At 49.3% G+C, this 19837-nt stretch overlaps 4 protein-coding genes across 4 annotated transcripts; all 4 read left to right on the top strand.

The window, feature by feature from the left end:
• Positions 1 to 40: 40 nt before the first annotated feature.
• On the top strand, positions 41 to 4599 carry N7484_001771 (uncharacterized protein; the record flags this gene model as incomplete). The annotated part of the gene is made up of 6 exons (XM_057112191.1): positions 41 to 1025; positions 1081 to 1146; positions 1194 to 1370; positions 1431 to 1455; positions 1505 to 2101; positions 2166 to 4599. 6 exons carry the CDS (start codon positions 41 to 43, stop codon positions 4597 to 4599), a joined length of 4284 nt encoding a protein of 1427 aa, XP_056976928.1.
• Positions 4600 to 6455: 1856 nt separating this feature from the next.
• Positions 6456 to 11140, top strand: N7484_001770 (uncharacterized protein; the record flags this gene model as incomplete). Its single annotated transcript, XM_057112190.1, has 5 exons — positions 6456 to 6662; positions 6721 to 9686; positions 9739 to 10185; positions 10246 to 10353; positions 10447 to 11140. The coding sequence occupies 5 exons, from the start codon at positions 6456 to 6458 to the stop codon at positions 11138 to 11140; spliced, it is 4422 nt and encodes a 1473-aa protein (XP_056976927.1).
• A 1298-nt stretch (positions 11141 to 12438) lies between these two features.
• Positions 12439 to 16062, top strand: N7484_001769 (putative C2H2 finger domain protein; the record flags this gene model as incomplete). Its single annotated transcript, XM_057112189.1, has 1 exon — positions 12439 to 16062. One exon carries the CDS (start codon positions 12439 to 12441, stop codon positions 16060 to 16062), a length of 3624 nt encoding a protein of 1207 aa, XP_056976926.1.
• Positions 16063 to 17371: 1309 nt separating this feature from the next.
• On the top strand, positions 17372 to 19752 carry N7484_001768 (putative C2H2 finger domain protein; the record flags this gene model as incomplete). The annotated part of the gene is made up of 5 exons (XM_057112188.1): positions 17372 to 17377; positions 17481 to 18142; positions 18197 to 18460; positions 18518 to 19138; positions 19191 to 19752. The coding sequence occupies 5 exons, from the start codon at positions 17372 to 17374 to the stop codon at positions 19750 to 19752; spliced, it is 2115 nt and encodes a 704-aa protein (XP_056976925.1).
• Positions 19753 to 19837: the final 85 nt, after the last annotated feature.

The following is a 19837-nucleotide window of genomic DNA, read 5'->3' as shown; positions in this document are numbered from 1 at the left end:
ACACAGTTGAAAACGCGAATAGTCATCGGGACAGATCCATATGGCGACCGCAACGGGACATTTTCGTCACCAAGATTACACGGTCGCATGGATCTGTGCCCTTCCCCTGGAGATGGCCGCAGCTGCGGCCATGCTGGACCAGAGACATCGTGATCTACCGGCGAGGCCCCAAGATAATAATACATACATCCTTGGCCAGATTTATGGACATAACGTGGCTATCGCATGCCTTCCATCGGGGATTTACGGCACAACCTCTGCCACGGCAGTGGCTACACAAATGCAATCCACTTTCGAATCGATACGCTTCTTCATGATGGTAGGTATTGGAGGAGGGGTTCCAAGCGGAAAGGTTGATATCCGGCTAGGTGATGTGGTGGTTAGCAAGCCGACAAGAGACTCGGGAGGGGTCATACAGTACGATTATGGGAAAACAGTAGCTGGTGGCCGCTTTGAACGCACTGGCATGTTGAATAAGCCACCACCAGTTCTTTTAACAGCGATTGCGAAACTACAAGCAGAGCATGGACTGGAGGGAAGCAGAATCCCTGCTCTTCTTTCCGACGCGGTAGCTAGGAACCTCAGAATGCGAGAGAAGTTCGCATATCGCGGTGAAGATCAGGATTTGTTGTTTGACTCCGAATACGACCATCCTGAATCAGGGAGTACTTGTGAAGACTGCGATATACGGAGGCTCGTAACACGACCTGCTCGAGCTAGCCATGATCCGGTTATCCATTACGGTCTGATTGCCTCTGGCAACCAAGTAATAAAGCATGGCCGCAGCAGGGATAGCCTGGCCCAGCCTCTTGACATCCTTTGCTTTGAAATGGAGGCGGCTGGCTTGATGGACAACTTCCCATGCCTCGTGATTCGAGGGATCTGCGACTATTCCGACTCGCATAAAAACAAGCAGTGGCAAGACTATGCAGCAGCAACGGCTGCTGCATGTGGCAAAGAGCTTCTCTCCATGGTACATGCAAGCCATGTGGTGGACACTCTGCCAGCAGGATCAAATGTCGATGGTATGTTGTCCGTCCAAGTGATACAATGATTCATCTTTATCTAATGCAACTTTAGTGTCCTACTACAGAAGAAAGCCACCATTTGAGAGGAAATTTCCCAACAGTGAAATAATTCAAATTGGTGAGTGCGTTGGTGATTTAAGGAATTGTCATCTAAATTGATTATAGATGATCAGGACATTACGAACTTATTCGAGCGGATTTCAAGTTACGATCACGAGGAAGTCCATCGAAGACTGAGTAAAAAAAGACTCATCGGCACCACTCAATGGTTTCTTGATCACCCAGACTTTAAGGCGTGGCTGACTGAGAAGACAATTTCCAGTTTGTGGTGCTCGGGAAAGAGTAGGTCTGCTTTCCATATACATACCTTGAGCGCAATACTGATTTGTGACTTTCTTGTAGTTGGCTCGGGTAAAACGATGATAGCGTTCGTCTCCTTGCTCTTCCTTTCAATCTTATAGTCTAACAAACAATAGCACTGCAGCGATAGAGGCAGCAAAGTACGAGCTTGGTGCTCCCACCGTCTTTTTTTATTGCGAGGATGATCGCCAAACAGCTCCCGAAGCGTCGAATATTATATCTAGTTTCATCAAACAACTTTGCCAGAACTTGCATCGGACGTCCAGAACTTACCCAGAGGATGTCGAAAGACATATTAAAAAGTTTTTTGGACACAAAAGGGTCAAGGCAGACCTTGAAGACCTAAAGCATATCTTTACCCGCCTTTTACACCACGACTCGGATACGGTTTATGTCCTTGATGGTGTTGATGCTCTGGATCGGAAACATGCCAAATCTCTTTTGGAGTTCTTCAGACCGCTATTCATTGACTCCGGGCCACAGCAAAGACCGCGGATTTTGCTGCTAAGCAGGGACCAAGTTCAAGGATACATAAACATCAAGACATTTATACCCGGAATTCGTCAGATATCGACATCAGCCAATGTCATGCAGGATATCGCAACTTACATCCAATCAAGCATCACCGATAAGAATAGGTACCGACAGCTTACAGATGATCCTCTGCTGATTGAAGAGATTCCGCGGAGACTTCTGGCAGAGTCGTCGGGAATGTATGCTTACCCCCAAGTCCTATCTGAGATTCTCACTCCGTGGATAAAAGGCTGACTGGTGTAGGTTTTTATGGGTATTCCTCCAGCTAGAGATGCTCTGGGACACATGCTTCGCGCCTGAAGAAATACGGGCCGCATTGGATAAGCTACCAAAGGGACTGAATGGCACATATAGCCGTTGCATTGAGAGACTCAATCGCAAGGACAATCGTGTACTTAAAGTACTCAAATGGGTTAGCTTTGCGAGCAGTCCGCTCCATATCGAAGAATTACGAGAGGCCATCGCCTTTGACCTAGGAGACACCGTGTGGAATGCTGGAAAAATCCCTATGAAGGAATTTGCTATCGGCTGCTGTGCAAATTTGGTTGTCGTGGATTCCACTGACAGCCGTGTGCGTTTTGCACATCCCTCGGTAAAACAATATCTAGAGGAATGTCGTAAAAAGGACATTATCCAAGGTTATCCAACCACAGCGAATGGTGTTCTAGAGTGCGGAGAGTTCTGTGTTGCTTATCTTTCTTTCTCGGATTTTAGTCTTCAGGTCAGCACGCGAAGGAATCAAAAAACCGCGGTTGCTGTTCCGTCCCCCATTTTAATCGCACCTCTTCCTGGATTTCTTACCAGAAACTTCTTGCAAAGGTCACAAAAACAAAAGTGTTCCGCATCCGTGCTATTCCGTGACATACACACAGCATCAACGCCAGATCGAACACAATACAAATTTCTCGATTACGCTGTCGCAAACTGGGCCTTGCAAACAACGCAAATACCTCGTACATCATTGGTGTGGGATAATTTCGAACGGCTCGCAATGTGTTCCAATAAAACCTGGAATTTTCATCCTTGGGTTCCTGGGGGCCGCTCGGCATCCTCCCATGTCCACGGTCTCCTGGGATGGGCGGTGACAGAGCAACATGAACCTCTTCTGTCGATTGTGCAAGCTGCAGGACGCGACTTACAACTTGTTTGTAATCTTCCGCTTCTCGGTGAAAGCCTCCCTGCGCTTCATGTCGCGGCAAAATTCGGATATAAAGCGATCATTGAGATTCTTCTGGGGTTCTGCGAAGTAAATTCGCCAGACCTAGAGGAATATACTGCATTGCATCATGCAGCGAGCAGGGGTCATAGTGAAATTTGCCAACTACTTTCGAACGCAAAGAATATAAAATTGAACGGCCTATCAAAATCCAAATGCACACCACTCTGGTTGGCTGCGAGTCATGGACATGAGGAGGTCGTTTCTCTCCTTATGGAGAAGCAAGCAGATCTTGAGACCAAGGATGCCTCTCTCCACCAGACACCTCTCTCACGGGCTGCTCTCAGTGGGCACAATGCAGTAGTGGAGCTTCTACTTGAGAAAGGAGCTGAGCTAGAGTCACAAGACGCGAGGGGTCGAACACCTCTGTCGTGTGCCGTAGAAGGGTGCCATGAAACTACAATTGAATTGCTACTTGAGAGCGGCGCCAACGTGATCACTCAAGACCTCAATCATAGAGGTTTACTACTATGGGCGGCAAAGAAAGGGTATGAGGTGGTCGTCAGATTACTTTGCAGAAACACTACGGGTCTCAGCGTTATCAATGAGGCCGGCCGAGAATTACTCCCACTGGCTGCCGAATATGGCCATGGAGCAGTGGTGAAAGTGCTGGTTGAGAATGGTGCTGATCTTGAAGCTAAGGATGAGGAATGGGGCCAGACACCACTCTTGTGGGCTGCCAAAAACGGTCGTGAAGGAGTGGTGAAAGTGCTGGTTGAGAATGGTGCTGATCTTGAAGCTAAGGATAAGGAATGGGGTCAAACACCACTGTCATGGGCTGCCAGAAACGGCCAAGAAGCAGTGATGAAAGTATTGCTTAATAGTGGTGCTGATATTGAAGCTAAGGATAAGCATTGTGGCCAGACACCACTCTTATGGGCTGCCCGGGATGGCCATGAAGCAGTGGTGAAAGTGCTGATTGAGAATGGTGCTGATCTTGAAGCTGAGGATGAGGTATGGGGTCGAACACCACTATCATGGGCTGCCGGGAATGGCTATGAGGTAGTGGTAAATGTGCTGCTTAAGAACGGTGCTGATTATGAAGCTAAGAGCAAGCATTGGGGTCGAACACCACTCTCATGGGCTGCCGAGAATGGCCATGAAGCTGTGTTGAAAGTGCTGCTTGGGAGTGGTGCTAATCTTGAAGCTAAGGATAACCAGTGGGGTCAGACACCACTCTTATGGGCTGCCAAGAATGGCTATGAGGCAGTGGTGAAAGTGCTGCTTGAGAGTGGTGCTAATCTCGAAGCTAACTGTGAGCGATGGGGCCGAACACCACTGTCATGGGCTGCAGAGAAAGGGCATGAGGCAGTGGTGAAAGTGCTGCTTGAGAATGGTGCTGATCTTAAAGCTGGGGATGGGGGATGGGGTCAGACACCACTCTCTTGGGCTATTGAGAATGGCCATAAGGCAGTGGCGAAAGTGCTGCTTGAGAATGGTGCTACTATAGGCTCAGCATAATCATAATTAGGCAACTGTTGCCTAGAAGAGGAGATTTTGGATGCGAAGAAAACACGTCAAACAGGCAGCAAAAGTTGATTATTGGAGACCCAAGGTACATTCACCTGACTTCCCACCATGTTGCAGAATTAAATTCTCAAGGCGCTATACTCAACATATAAGACTAAAGATTATTGGGAAAGGAATCTAGATAACCGATCCCTCCCATATAATACTCTATGCTATAATCATCCACTGTATGGATGATGAGATCTGGAAAAATGCTATGCGGCTGTGTGTATCCCGCAGTGAAATGAACCATCATTGCGGAACGGATCTTTGTCAAGTCTTTGTTTGCTACCTAGACTTCGCCGACCTCGGGGTCGTTACAATGGCTTTATAGTCGCGCGACAGGAGAGGAGCCAACATTGAAAACAGCAACTAGGCCACGGTAGACTTTTATAAGGCTCTAAAAGCTTGTTTTCAAGGGGCCAAAATTTCTACGTGTATGTACACGGAGATATGCAGTGGTAGGAACCCCAATGTCGCTCTTTCTGAAAGGAGTCAGGGTAAATGCCCTCAAAAAAGGTACCAATTGACTAAAATGTTTTGCTTCTAACTATCCCTCTGCAACTCTGCCACCAAGTACGTGCAGCGAATCAACCAGCAAATGGATAATGGCGAGAATCTATACACTTCATTTCCAGAGCAGAGCGCACCGACAGATATATGTTTGAGGGTCAGGCCGTCCACGAGCAAGTTGTTCAACCAGTAAGGAATACCAAAGCAAAATGTCAATCCAAGGCATTCGTGTTCTCGGCTACGGAAGGGCTGATTGCAAGTTTTCTTGTTGTTGCATAAGGACGAGCCGTTTGGCGAAGCAGCTCCTCTTCCGTCAATACTTCCGCTGCACTCTTGGGAAAAAGGTAGCAAAAGCCTGACCAGACAGAGGTAATCGCCGCGGTGTCCATTTCTCAGAGTCGGCTCCGACTACGATCTATTTAGCCCGAAAAGCCAACGTGACGCCCGGCAGTGAAAATCATATTCGCATTTAGAATTTTGGCACAGCGAAAAAAGTGCCCTGGGGTGAGAATCTTTCTGTCTAAAGTGCTTAGCGGATTGGCCCCTCTCACTTCTCGTCCATATCACCCACACTCACCTTTGGGTACCTTGCATTGATTTTTTAGAAGGACAAGGATTGCGAGGGCTCTTTGAGAAATGAACATGTTGGATATGTGGCTTAAATACGGCTCAGCGGACGAAAAGCTCTGTGTTCCATACCCTATGGTCGTATGTACTAGTTTTTGAATAGCTATGGAATGTATATTGTAATCCAACGGACGAGCTACATCGTTCGCTGAAACGTCTGTGCTGATTGTACCAGCGAAATCTTCATGTGATTGTAAAAGCACGGCCCTGTTTTACAAGATTCTCTAGCTGATTCCGGTAAAGCTTACAATGCTTCATCCCATAAGCATCCTGCCAACAGTGGCGGTTTAGTTTACAAGATCCAGATCGCGCATCAAATTGAGAGCATACGCCGCTTTCCTAGCGAACCTCTACCTCAACACAAAGTCTTTCAGCTCGTTATCAAAGCATGTGCTGAGTGGCAGATGAGGCTCCTAACTGCTGCCTATGGAATTGATAGAATTATTATATTAATCATAGGGTGTCATTGTGGCTGATCTTAGCGCTATCTCCCACGAATTATGATCCAGCGAAGACGGAGAGCCTCCCCCTCATCCGCAAACACCGAACACCGAACCCCGAATATTCAAGGCAACGAGAATATTTGGAGATCAAAAGCTCGCTTGAGCTCTGAATTACATTGGAGGTACTATGCAAGTTGAAATCGTCTGATTTGTGATCCTCTTGACATGGAAATATCATGCGTGAACGATGCTTCCTTCGGCCCTATTGTGAAAGGATGCCGGGGGGATTTTGACTTTACGCTGAAGTTCGAGAAAATCATTCTCTCCATACTACCGTCCGTCGTCTTCATTGCTCTATCAGTCCCTAGAGCCATCCACCTTGCTCGAAAACGACGAACAGTGAATGGCACAACCTTCCAGTTTGTAAAGCTTGTGAGTTTTTTGTCTACTGAGAAGTGAAGAGCCTAGACTAATACGCTTACCCCCAAAGGTAGCAGCAGCGATCTACACAGTCTTCCAGCTATCTCTGCTCATCATTGGCAGCGTCCATTCATTGGACTTAATTGATTTATCCACCACAGCTGAGGTCTTAAGTTTTGTGACGGCAATAGTGATACCAATCTTGAGCTTTCTGGAGCATTCTCGCTCGCCTCGGCCCTCTATATTGCTCAGCATATTTCTTTCGCTGACTGTACTCTGTGATATTGTGCAGGTGCGCTCGCTGTGGCTGCTGGCTCATAGCGCCGACGAGCTCAACTATGTGAAACTGTTCACCGTAGCCGTGGTCTGGAAGGCTGCTCTGGTCTGTCTCGAATCCGTGCACTGCCAAAGCTGGCTAGGATGGGACTGGAACATACATAGCCCTGAAGAGGTCAATGGGCTCTATGGGCTCGGAACTTTTCTCTGGCTCACACCACTTTTCATGTCGGGGTACAAAAAGGTTCTGAATCTATCAGATCTTTTCCCTCTAGACAAAAGTGTCTCGGTGGAGGCTCTGAAAACATCCTTCGCCCACAATATCAAGCACAATGATTCTCAAGTAGGCAAGAATGGCTTAGCGAAAGCGCTTGCTCGTACTTTGGCAGTGCCCATTCTACTACCAGCTATTCCTCGCATCGCCCTACTAGGGTTTACAATTTGTCAGCCCTTTCTCATTGAAACCATTTTGAACTTCCTCGAAGAATCCAGCAATAGCTTGACTGCCAATAAGGGTTACGGCTTGATTGGTGCTACGATTCTGGTTTATACAGGAATACCATTTTCCACTGCCCTCTATTGGTATTTGCACGAGCGGGCATTATTCAAGACCAGAGCATGCTTGGCTTCCGCGATATACCGTCAGACAGTTCGGGCACATGCTTCCAATGCAGACGATGCAGCAGCTGTCACGCTAATGAGCACAGATGTTGAAAGGGTTAGAATGGGGTTGATGCAGCTTCACGAGTTTTGGGCAAACCCAATACAGGTAGCTATCGCCTGCTGGCTACTTCAGCGGCAGCTCGGGACAGCATTTGTGGCCCCGCTGGTTGTCATCTTCATTTGTGTCATTTCATCCAGCATAGTCATACGGTTTGTCGGTCCTAGCCAAACAGCTTGGATGAAAAGCATTCAGAAGCGGGTCGGTCATACGGCAAATGTCATCGCTAACATGAAACACTTGAAGATTTCTGGGTTTACGAAGCCTCTGGAAGATACCATTCAGATGCTGCGGGTTGACGAGTTGCAGGCCGGGAGCAGGTTTCGATCCTTCATGGTGGGGTCTGCAGCCATTGGATTCTCGCCATTTCTGCTAGGCCCGATTTTTGCTTTCGCTCTCACCTCTCGCGAACTAAATGTCACGACGATCTACACCTCGGTCTCTTGGCTCCAGCTTCTCACAAACCCATTGTCCACGCTGTTTCAAAACGCTCCCCAGTTGATTGCGGCATTCTCGTGTCTATCGAGAATAGAGCTTTTTCTCGAGGAAGAGCCTAGGCAAGACTTTCGCCGACTTGCTGGGTCATATGGATCGTCCGAGAAGAGCGGTTTAGGTGACAAATTACCGTCGGTTGTTGAGGTCAAAAATGCAGGTTTTGGCTGGGATAAGAGTGCACTGACTCTGAAGGATATCAACTTTTCCTTGTCCCAGGGGCTGACCATGATTATTGGCCCTGTTGCCTGCGGAAAGTCAACATTGTGCAAAGCATTGCTAGGAGAAACGCCGAATGCGTCTGGGGACACCTTCATCCGGACCAGGTTTCCCAATATCGGATTCTGTGACCAGGTTCCCTTTCTACCCAACGAACGGATTAAGGACACTATCATAGGGTTCTCGGACTTTGATGAGAAAAGATATGCTGCTGTCATTGAAGCAACAATGCTTTCTAAAGACCTATCTCTGCTTTCCAGAGGGGATCAAACAAAGATTGGTAGCGGTGGAACCTCTCTCAGTGGTGGCCAGAAACAGCGTGTTGCACTTGCAAGAGCATTGTATCTCCAATGCGACTTGCTTATCCTGGATGATCCTCTCGGTGGTCTGGACACCAATACAGCAGAGCGCATTTTTCATAATCTCTTTGGCCCGGCAGGAATCCTTAGGGTAAGAGAGGCAATTGTGATACTCTGCACAAATGCCACTCGATACCTACCATCAGCTGACTATATCGTTGCACTGGCAAGTGATGGCACTATTGTGGAAAAAGGTCGATTCTGCGACCTTGTCGCAAACAGAAAATATGTCCATAGTCTCGGATTCCAGACCGACGCCAAGATCTCTTGCGGCCCAGCAGCAATGATATCCCAATCGGAGGTCAAGATTCAGGAGGAATTGCCCGAGGCGCCAGCTGTTAGCAGCAACGAATGCACTGACGAAACCGACAGCAGTGAACTAAACAGAGCCACGGGCGACTGGACTGTCTTTGCATACTACTGCCGAAGCATTCGCACTTTTTGGATTATCACTTTCTTGCTATTCGGTATTCTCACTGGATTTCTTGGGAGCTTCCCCACGATCTGGTTAGGTTATTGGAGCGCAGATTCTTTCAACCAGTCTAAATCTTTCTACGTCGGGATTTATGGCCTTTTCCAGTGTCTCGCCTTGGCTTCAATACTTAGCGAGGCATCCATTGGCCTGCTGATAATCATTCGCGATTCCGGGTCGAGTCTACACGAAGCAGCTTTGCGAACAGTGATTTCCGCTCCGCTACGCTTCTTCTCTCAGACAGATACAGGCATCATAACCAACTTGTTCTCTCAGGACATGACACTTATCGATGGGGAGCTTGCACAAGCTTTGATCAATACTTCGCTGCAGATCTGGTTGACGGTAGGGAGCGCAGCAGTAGTTGCATCTTCATCTCCCTATATCATTATCGCGTATCCTTTCGTTCTGTCGATTCTCTACGGGGTTCAGAGATTCTATCTTCGGACATCTCGCCAGCTTCGGCTCTTGGATCTGGAGGCAAAGAGCCCACTCTAGTATGACACTTACTGCTGCATTTCTCAATCATTGCTAATTATTATCCTTTAGCACGCATTTTCTAGATACAATCAAAGGCACAACTACCCTGCGTGCGTTCGGGTGGACAGAGAATTCTATCGTCTTCAACAATGTTCTTTTAGACACATCACAGCGCCCCGCATACCAGCTAGGCATGATCCAGCGATGCTTGTCATTCGTGCTCGATATGGTCGTGGCAGTTATCGCGCTCCTCGTGGTTACTCTCGCTACTCAGCTTCGCCCCCGTACTGGCTTGACCGGTGCCAGTTTGGTATCAATTATGAGCTTCGGTTCGGATCTGGCGAGTCTGATACAGATGTATACGCAGTTGGAGACCTCGATCGGAGCTGTCTCCCGCATAAAGGCTTTAAGTGATAAAACTGCTCCTGAGGATTTACCAGGCGAGGATACTCGACCCCCCACCACGTGGCCGGAGAGGGGAATGATTACAGTCAAGAATATTTCTGCATCCTATAGGTCAGTACTCTCTATACTTACTGTGTAGACTGTTGAATATCTGCTGATCTGGCTATACAGCGGTGCCGAGTCAGCCGAGACCTCGGAAGCAGGCAACCTTGCACTCCGAGACCTCACGTTCACGATTCCAGCAGGGCAGAAAGTAGCAATTTGTGGCAGAACAGGAAGGTGAGTCTACGGTCAATTTTAAATGAGTCTCACAAGGCCCGCCCGCGAATTCTAGATAATGCTGTTGAATGCTTACACAACTACTTTATATAGTGGGAAATCCTCCACAGTTCTCTTGCTCTTGCGTCTCTTAGACCCACTTTCTTCATGCACAGGGGAACTTTCTATCGACAATACCTCACTCTTAAAGATTGACCGCTCCACCTTACGCCAATGCATTATTGCGGTGCCTCAGGATCCGACATTCTTTCCGGACCGCACTACATTCAGAAAAAACCTCGATCCCTTCGACGCTGCAACACACGACGAGTGCCACTCAGTTCTGAAGACCGTAGGACTATGGCCCTTGGTATCTGACCACGGGGGACTAGAGGCCGGACTCAGTGCCGACATGCTGAGCCATGGTCAGAAGCAGCTATTCAATCTGGCAAGGGCAGTCCTGCGCCGGCGAGTCCGTGCTCGCCAGATAAATGCCGAGGTAGGCGATGTCTATATGAGTACATCCACCTCTGAGCTTCCGGCGGCCGGCGATAGCGGTGTCCTTATCCTCGATGAGGTGAATAGCAGTGTGGATGCTGAGACACAGAAGACCATGCGGGATATCATATGGAGTGAGTTTGAAAGATACACTGTGATCATGGTTAGTCATCGACTTGATATTGTTATGGAGTTTGATAAGGTCTTGGTCATGGATGGTGGCAGGCTTGTGGAAGAGGGTTCGCCAATTCAGTTGATCAAGGAGGAAAAAGGATGGTTTAAAGATCTTTGGATGGCTGGGAAAGAGTGAAAACTAGTCTTGGAATGTTCTTTTAAGGAAGCCTTGCTTAAACCTGAGATGCTAGACTTTAATCAGGTCCATGGCCTCGGGAGGTTGCATTTATGCATTTACTATAAAAGAGAATTACCAAGCTGGAGGCTCGAATTTAAGAGCTGGAAGCGCGAGGCATGTTCAACTTCGAGGCACACCTATCAGTATGAATTGATTAAGTTACAATTGAAAGCTGACTAAGGTTCGTTTAGGCGGGTGACGGTGGGGGCCCCTTTTCATCAACCTGCGGCGCGTGCCGCGCCACGGGCCCGGCACCACCATCTTCATCCTACAGAATCGGGCCATTGGCAACGCCAGTAGTGGCTGGTGTGTTCATCTCTCCTTCGTTGTACTTTAAAATATACTGGTGATATGGCCAGCCAATGGCAGCATGCCTGTAACATCCATCCCAGAGCGAACAACTTTTGAAGATACCCAAATAGCCAGTTTTCTCCATCTAGATGTACCCTAAAAGTCTTGATCACAGGGATTTGGGACTCACACATGTGTGTACAGTGGCTCAATTAGAATGTGAAACATCGCCTATGACGTCTTGGGACCCGAACTCTTTCCCCACAGCCCACATGTTTCATTTCCATGAACCATGGACAGGAACAAACTTTGAAATTTACTTTTAAACGTTCCTAAGCAAGTGAACAGCATTCTGCAATTTTAAATTATGGGAAGTCTTCAGGAACAAAGAACAAGGTGGAAGGGGGAGGGGGGGCCAAAAGGATAAGAATAGCGCATGTGGCTCGGGCGCCATACCAAACCTGTGTACAGCCTCACCCGCGTTAGGAATCCCAAGAGTGCCTTGTATGAACCATGAACATTTACATATATAGAAGGAGACTATCTAGACAAGCTAAATGAACTCTCTGATTCCAATACAAGTCGACTCATTTTGGAATTCATCCAAGGGTTGAGTCCGATGTTCAAGGCGCCAAGCACCACTGGTAGCGCTAAATGAGGCTCGCAGTGGAGCAAGTTACAAGGCTGACCTCCCCTCAATCCTATCGCTTTTCCCCTCGCATGGGCGCTTATCCTCTTCTTCCAGCTTTCCGAGGTTTTGTAATCTCCCTCTGATCTTCCTCTCTTTAGTCTTTAACTTTTTACACTCTTCACACATTCCCGTCTTTTCGCCCCCAATTCCCTCTTTTCTTGACCCTCCCCAGTGACACTCGGGCCTGTCAGCTCAGCTTGCATACTATTCTATTCTTGGTCTCAGCTCTGTGCAGGTGTGAAAGACGACAGAGATTCTCGTATCTTGATCATCGATGCCCGCCAATATATATCACAGCCCTTCTCAACTTGCGTCCAATACCTTGCACCCATTCAATGCGTTCCCCTCTTCTCGTCCAATTTCGCCTCCATCTGAAGGCGCCTCCGTTAACTCGCCCTTCTCTGCGTGGGCCAAAAGGTCCGCCCACCAGTCCTTGAAAATGGAGCGCACCCCGCACGACAGATCCGCACCCATCTTGCTGGAACCGAATACTCAGGATCCATATCTGTCGGTCTCGTCCGACCAAGAAGAACTTGATTTTCAAGCATTTGCTCTCCGCTTGACACCTGTGGGGGGCAGTCCAAATCATGCCAGTTCCTCTCCGATCGGGGCAAATGATGCCCTGAGCGCGAGTCCCACTCTTCAAACGAACTTCTGGGCCGCGGGAAATGAGAACCCCAGTTCTAGCGCGTCCCCTGATTCAGGTAATTTTCTGGACCCATCCAATATTGAGTTGAATGGATCCAACTGGCAGAATGAAAGGTCGCTCAACGGGGAGACAACTGCGCCGGTTACACAGGATCAATGGCCATCAGTTGTGGCCGTTGCGCCTTCCCAGCAGTGGCTCAACCCAGAGCAAACTATCCCGAGCCCTTCTTCCATTCAAGATCTCGCGACGGCACAAAGCCATGCACCCAGCCAGGGCTTGCTTGCTAGCGCTGACCAACGATATGGGCCAGCTCAACTAACTGTCACGACCGAGCATGCCCCAGGAAATGATGTGGTGTCGGCTTCGACCGTCAGGGGGAGAAGTCCGCTAAGAAGCCCCATTGGAATTACCGTGGAGAGTGTGTCGCGTGGAGATTCCCCGGTTGCGGGAAACCTCTGGCACAGTAGACGCCCGAGCCGATCCTCGATGCATCTCTCGCCAGGGGGAATGTCCAGTGACTCAGAAGATGATGGTAATGTCGATGATGACCACCGATCGGTCTCGTCCCTTTCTGTCGCACGAACCAATAACGGAAAATGGATTCGGAGTCCAACGACTGGTCATGGCGGCCTTGAACCTTCCTCTCGAGGGAACGAATACGTACAAAGCCCCAACGATCTCAAGGGACAGCGCGAACGCGATCAGAAGAACCAGCATATTACCCTCTGGTTGAGCGCCGCCAGCACAGGAATAGACGGCAATCAGCCTCCGACCCCTCCTCCCCAAAGGAAGCACATCAGTAACAGACTGCGAGCAAGGAGCACCGGAGACCGCCCTCTTCAGCAAGAAGACTATTTTAGTCTAAAGTTCCATGGTGGCAACATGACCCCCGGACCCGGGGTCTTAGTGCATGAAAGCGAGGGCAGCGATGATGATGGTGATGGTGATTCTAGCGTCAAAACTAATGGCTCAACGCCTGGTTCTCCCCCAGCTGATGTCAACGAGCCCGGTCGATATGACCGTTCCACACCTGAATGCTATGCTTTACTCGGATCGACCGGCCCCGCTGAGGGCATCTGTCTTCATCCTTGGCAGGATCCCTCACGCGATTCAACGCAGAGAAAAGAAGCCATGCAGCCCGGGAGCTCTAGTGCGGCGATGGTTGCGTTTGAAAAGCGGGCGAAGGATATCGAAACCGCGTCGCTGGCGGCGACTGTGGATAACAACAGTCTATTTCATGTCAGGTCGGCTTTTACGGAGCTGAGCATCACGGCTGAGCCGAAGCCTAAAGAGAGCGTTGGCACTCTCTTCCAGCGTTCCTTTTTGCACGCAACCTCGAAACTGAAGCGTCAAGCATCGGATTTCTCGATTGCCAACGCCAATACCAGTGCCCAGCATACTAGCTCTGAAGTTCCACAGCGGAAAGAGAGTCACTCACACCGTCATCGGTTGAGTTTATCATCAAGACAACATAGTCGCTCCCCAAGCTTGACTAATGCTCTGTTTTCTATGACGGGACAGATGGCAGCGATTGGAGGAAACAATGCAGTCCATGCCGTCTCGCCAAATACTGACGTAGCCCCGAAGGGTACTGCTATTACGGCTCGAGGTCGAAGTCGAAGTGAAGTTCCACGACCTGTTACTGGGCTGATGGCTCTGATGACCAACCACGGTGGGCCGCCTGTTGCCAATTTCCTCTCTTCGCCAAGGACTTCGACCGAGACTGAGCACGTGCGAGCCAGTGATACCCCCGACGTTGGCACCGTGGCTAAGGATGAAGATGACGATGAGGACCACATGGATGCAGCGGATGATAAGGGGCTTGTCATGGATTTTCCTCTGATGTCACGTTTGCCAGTGCCAACGCTCGAAGGGTTTAAGCAGCAGATCATGGATCTGAACCCACGACTCGCGCCGGCTCTGATCGAACGATTCGCGCGCGAGCAGGTCAATCGATATGAGAGACTGGTGGCGCTGCAGCAGAATCACGCAGCTGCTATTGCCAATCGTAAATGCAAGTCGGGTAAATTCTGTTTTGCTTTGGGAGGCAAAGCAGAATTGCTGGAACAACGAAAAACGTCAACCTCTGTGGAAGCTGGGCAAACCCAATTCCTTGTTGCGGAATTGGTTAATGGTCGTGACCCACCATGCGTGGTAACGGAAGGATCCCCTACCCCGGCTCAATTTCCCGCCGGTGTGCCCATTCCACCCGTTGGCCGCTTGCCTGCCGAATTTGAGTGCTCCATCTGCTATGAGGTTAAAAAGGTTCATAAACCATCAGATTGGTCCAAGCATGTTCAAGAGGATCTGCAGCCATTCACATGCAGCTTTCCCGATTGCACTGAACCCAAGTCATTCAAGCGTAAAGCAGACTGGGTCCGACATGAAAACGAGAAGCACCGACATTTGGAATGGTGGGCCTGCTCTACATGTAATCATATCTGTTATCGGAAAGACAACTTTGTCCAACACTTGGTCCGGGAACATAAGATGCCCGATCCCAAGGTGAAGAAGGGCAAAGCAGGGGCCGAGGGACAGGCCAGCCGTGATCGGTTAATGAAGCTGCTCGACGAGTGCAGGCATGAGACCAAAGAAACGTCGGCGTCGGAGCCCTGCCAATTCTGCGGGAATATCCTTGGCAATTGGAAAAAGCTAACGGTGCACCTGGGGAAACACATGGAGCAGTTGGCAATGCCGGTTCTAGAACTTGCCAAACAGGGCACCGCCACCCCTAGCCCAGCCCCTGCAGGAATTTCTAGTGGGTCTGCCGAAACATACCCTCCTCTTTCTGCACCGTTTTATGGACATCAGAATACTGCAGGGGCGACGATTCCCACTCCGCAATATCCCACTGGCAAGGCTAGCCCTCCTGTCAGCGCAAGCATCCCTTGCGACGTGTCACTTCTTGGCTATCCCTCTATCTCGGGCACCATCCTTTCGACAGAACCCGAACCGATGGCCGACCCCTTCCCGGGTGATCAGTATTCTTACATTAACCAATTTGACCAAGCCACGCTCCACCCGTCAGCCGAGACCCACCTCCCGCATCATCAAAACTCTGTGACGTACCCACCGCCATACAATGCGATCCACCGGCCAAGAACACCCGACGCGAACGCTTCTGTAATGCCATCTTATCAGCTTCCTCAAAGCTCGCTATACCCCGCACAAGCAAGCTACCCGCCTTATCATATGGCTCCTACCTCACCATATGGTTCCTATACGCACAGCTATTCCTCGCAAATGTGACGATAGCCAATTTCTTATTTCTTTTTCCTATTCTCGTCCTTTTCCTTGTCATGTTTCTTGTCATGTTTTTTTTTTCCCCATTTTCATTTCTTTTTTTTGACGTCTTGCATTTCCGTCAGTATACGTGTATACCCCTTCTGTCGATTTTTACTGTTGGTTAATTGCCGTATGTACGTCACGCCAATGGATGTGCATGAAAGGGATGGGAATTGTTATTTTCTTTTCTTTTCTGTGCTTTGTTTTTTCTCTATAGTCTTCTCTATAGTTTCCTTTTGCTTGTTTTTTTTTTTATTATCTTCTCGGTCCCGTTCTTATCTCCCTCTGCCTTTCAGCCCCCCCCCCCCAACTTAGAACAATGATGGCCCAACGAGTGTTGAACTATTTCCTGCGTGGAATGACCCGATCATCGGATTTTATGTACATATTTTGAGGGGCATTCTGTCTCAGACGTGTTGAGCCATGTGCATAGCATATGAGAGATCATATTCGGATTTACCGGCGTTTTGCCCGATACACCACCCCCGAAAAAGGGGGTTCACCTCATCAAGGGGGAGGAACTCCCTAGCAACGCGTGGTCATGTAAAGGTGTTTCAAGTCGAAACCTTCGCTCCCATTTGCCATGCGCTCATTTCCGTATCCCTTGATGGCGTGGCACTCATGGCGTGGATCTGATCGGCCCTGTCACAACTCGATCCGGAGCCCTTGCTTTCCTACCCACTTCATCTATTACTGTAGTCGGTCTAAAGCAGTTCGCTTAGCCAGGGAACTCAGAGGAATCTAACAGGTAATGAGATACAAAAAGAAAAGAAACAATGGAACCACAACGTCGGGAACGTGTGCATTGGATCGGCAAAGTACTCTATAGCCTTGTCAGACATGATCTGCCCGGGTGAACCCCCCACACTCACCCCGGGGCTGTGCAAATCAAGGGATGTGCATTCCACGGTTTGTCTTACTTAGGTCTGCCCTCATTCTTATCCCTTCGAGTCCGCGTGGTTGATGGTTTACACCGGCTCGGGGCGAGTGGATCTCTCGTGGGTGCGTGTTTTTGCTGATTCTTTTTCGCGTGCATGAATGTGCATGCACCTCGTTTTTTATTTTTTCTAATTTCTAATTTCTCTCGAAAGAGGGGTGTGCGCTTGCGTTTTCCTTTTAACCCTGCCATCCCGGCCCGTTTTCTTTCCTGGATATAACTTGGATTGGCTGAGCGTCTGCTTATATATTCATTTGGGGTTTCGATATTCTTCACCCGGGTGTTCGATCTAGATCCCCGAACCCACTCACCCGCTCGTATATCAGCTGGTCCACTATGGAGGTACGTCTGTCCCGCTTGCGACTTTTTCTTGGTTTTACCTATATTGCTCTCCATCTGGTGGACAGTTCTCCCGACTAACGTTTATTTATGCTTCCTCTTGTAGGATACACGTTGGAGTGATTCTAGTGACGTCCTTCAGGACATCATGGTCAACACTGTCGGCAACCCACAAGATCCATCGGACTTTCGTTCAAATTTAGTTCTGGGAGACTCAGCCCCAAACCCACTGCTGGAGTTACAGTTGACTGCCGATCTGGCCTCGCTCGATCCAACCAGTCATCCTGCCTTCTTGAACCAGTGGCCCTCTGCTGGCTCTCAGGATTTTTACTACCCAAATTACCCCGCCTCTAGGTTCGGTGCAGACCAGGATGCTTGGAACCCGTTGCTAGCTGCTGGTGTTCCCGCTACCTCGACAGTCTCCCATATGCAAATGTCTGACGCGGACTGTGCTTTCCCGAAACCCCACTATAGAACCCCCTCTGAGGCTGGTAGTCAGTATATGGGTAGTTTGCACTCGGCGGACTCGGGCTATGGGAGTAACAGTGGGGGCCACTCGGTTGGTCCATCGTCGTTTATGGAATCGTTGTCGAGTCCACAGATTGGTACCAAGGAGCAAGCTTTTGCCGAACCTATGACGTTCTTTGACCATTCTCGCATGGCGGGTCCCACTTTTGCACAGCACTTTAACGAGTCTTTGTTTGACGCTTCGGTCAAATGTGATCATCCGGCTTGCTCTTGGGTTGGAAAGTGTCCATCTGATAAGAGGTATGCACCTATCCTGTACTTGAGTTGGATGTGTGCTGATGTGATATATTTTAGGAAACACGAGGCCCGCCATCGGAAACTTTTCAAATGTGATGAGCCTAACTGTCCTCGTAAAGAGGGCTTCGGCACTATCAATGATTTGGCCCGTCACAAGAAATGTGTTCACAACAAGGAACCCGAACGCGGCCCGAAGATGATGTACCTCTGCTATGGGAAGAATTGTCCTCGTCCCAGCAAGAGATGGCCGCGATTAGACAACTTCAAGCAGCATCTTAGTCGCATGCATGCCGAAGAAGATGGAGAGAAATTGCTGAGGAGGTAAGCCTCCTTTCTGTTCGCTTTTAGATAATCTCAAGCCAGCTAATATGGCCCTAGATCAATGGAGTGGCATGAGAGTCTCACCGGTCGTCGGTCTGACTTTAAACTCGAGGACACCAGCTCAGAGGTTTCAATGATCGACACACAAGATCATCTGTCCACCCACTCTGGCGAGATGGATATGGATTCCGATGAGACCATGCACCATGCACAAGATAATGTCGACTATCTCTCTTCCCAAGCGGCCACCCCCAGACCAGCTTCCAGCAACCCACCTTCTGAAATTGGTCTTTCAGATACCCAATCACAATTTCAATCATTGGGATCTATGAGCCTCGATGCATCCCCCATACAAGATGGTACCCATCCTGCTACGGAACTTGGACACATCAAGTCGGAGCCAATTGTGACCGACGCAGCCGATAACCTCATCAACGCCATGACCAAGATGATGAACAGCCGTGTTCGCAGAAACCAAAACACCGACGAAGGGATTGAAGTCGAAACTGACAGTGCACTCTCCCAGCCTCAGCGACAAATGCTACAGAAGGTGCTCTCAGTAGCCCTAGAACGGCTCTCAGATGAAGCCCCAGCAGCACAGGAATCCACCGATGAAAAGCAGGGCTGGTTCCAATGTGATATCTGCTCAAAGCGAACTCGCCTACGTTGCGAGATGAAGTCAGTCCACCAGCCATCACCTATATCCTTTTTAATTCTAACAGTCCCATAGAAAACACCAAAAACGCCATGAGCGACCTTATGGCTGCACATTCCCCCACTGTGCTAAGTCGTTCGGCAGCAAAGCTGACTGGAAGCGCCACGAGACCTCCCAACACCTCCATATCCCGAGCTGGCTCTGTGCCTTCCACGACCACTCCAAGGGTGAATCATGTGGACGCATATTTTACCGCCAGGAAACATATACCCAGCATCTGACTCAGCAACATCGGATCCCCAAGACCCGATTAAAGGCCTCCCTCTCCGCAACTCGTCTTGATCTCGCCGACCAATCCCACTTCTGGTGCGGTCTTTGCAGCCGCACCGTTCCGCTACAGAGCACTGGTTCTACAGCCCTAGATGAGCGGTTCAATCACATTGACATCGAGCATTTCAAGAAAGGCGAGCGAGGCCATGATTGGGTTTCCCCGGAGTTTAGAGAGTCGGCTATCCTGCCTGGCGCGGAGGCTAATGGTACATGCGTGAAGGCTGCTGGGCAACCCGTAGGGTCGGAGCTAAATAATCGCAAGCGCAAGCACACTGGCGGACATTTGCGATCGGACAGAGTCGATTGATCCTGCGCTTTGTTTATAATGAATCGTTGCATGATGTGATTCTCATGATTGTTTATGAATCAGCAAGGCCCCAGCCCTGGAGGTT

This window comes from Penicillium longicatenatum (assembly GCF_028827895.1).
Source record: "Penicillium longicatenatum strain IBT 33135 chromosome Unknown contig_1_segment0_segment0, whole genome shotgun sequence".
In the NCBI taxonomy this organism is placed as follows: Eukaryota; Fungi; Ascomycota; class Eurotiomycetes; order Eurotiales; family Aspergillaceae; genus Penicillium; species Penicillium longicatenatum.
The sequence above is the reverse complement of the archived record's forward strand: the minus strand, read 5'-3'. Positions and strand labels throughout refer to the sequence as shown.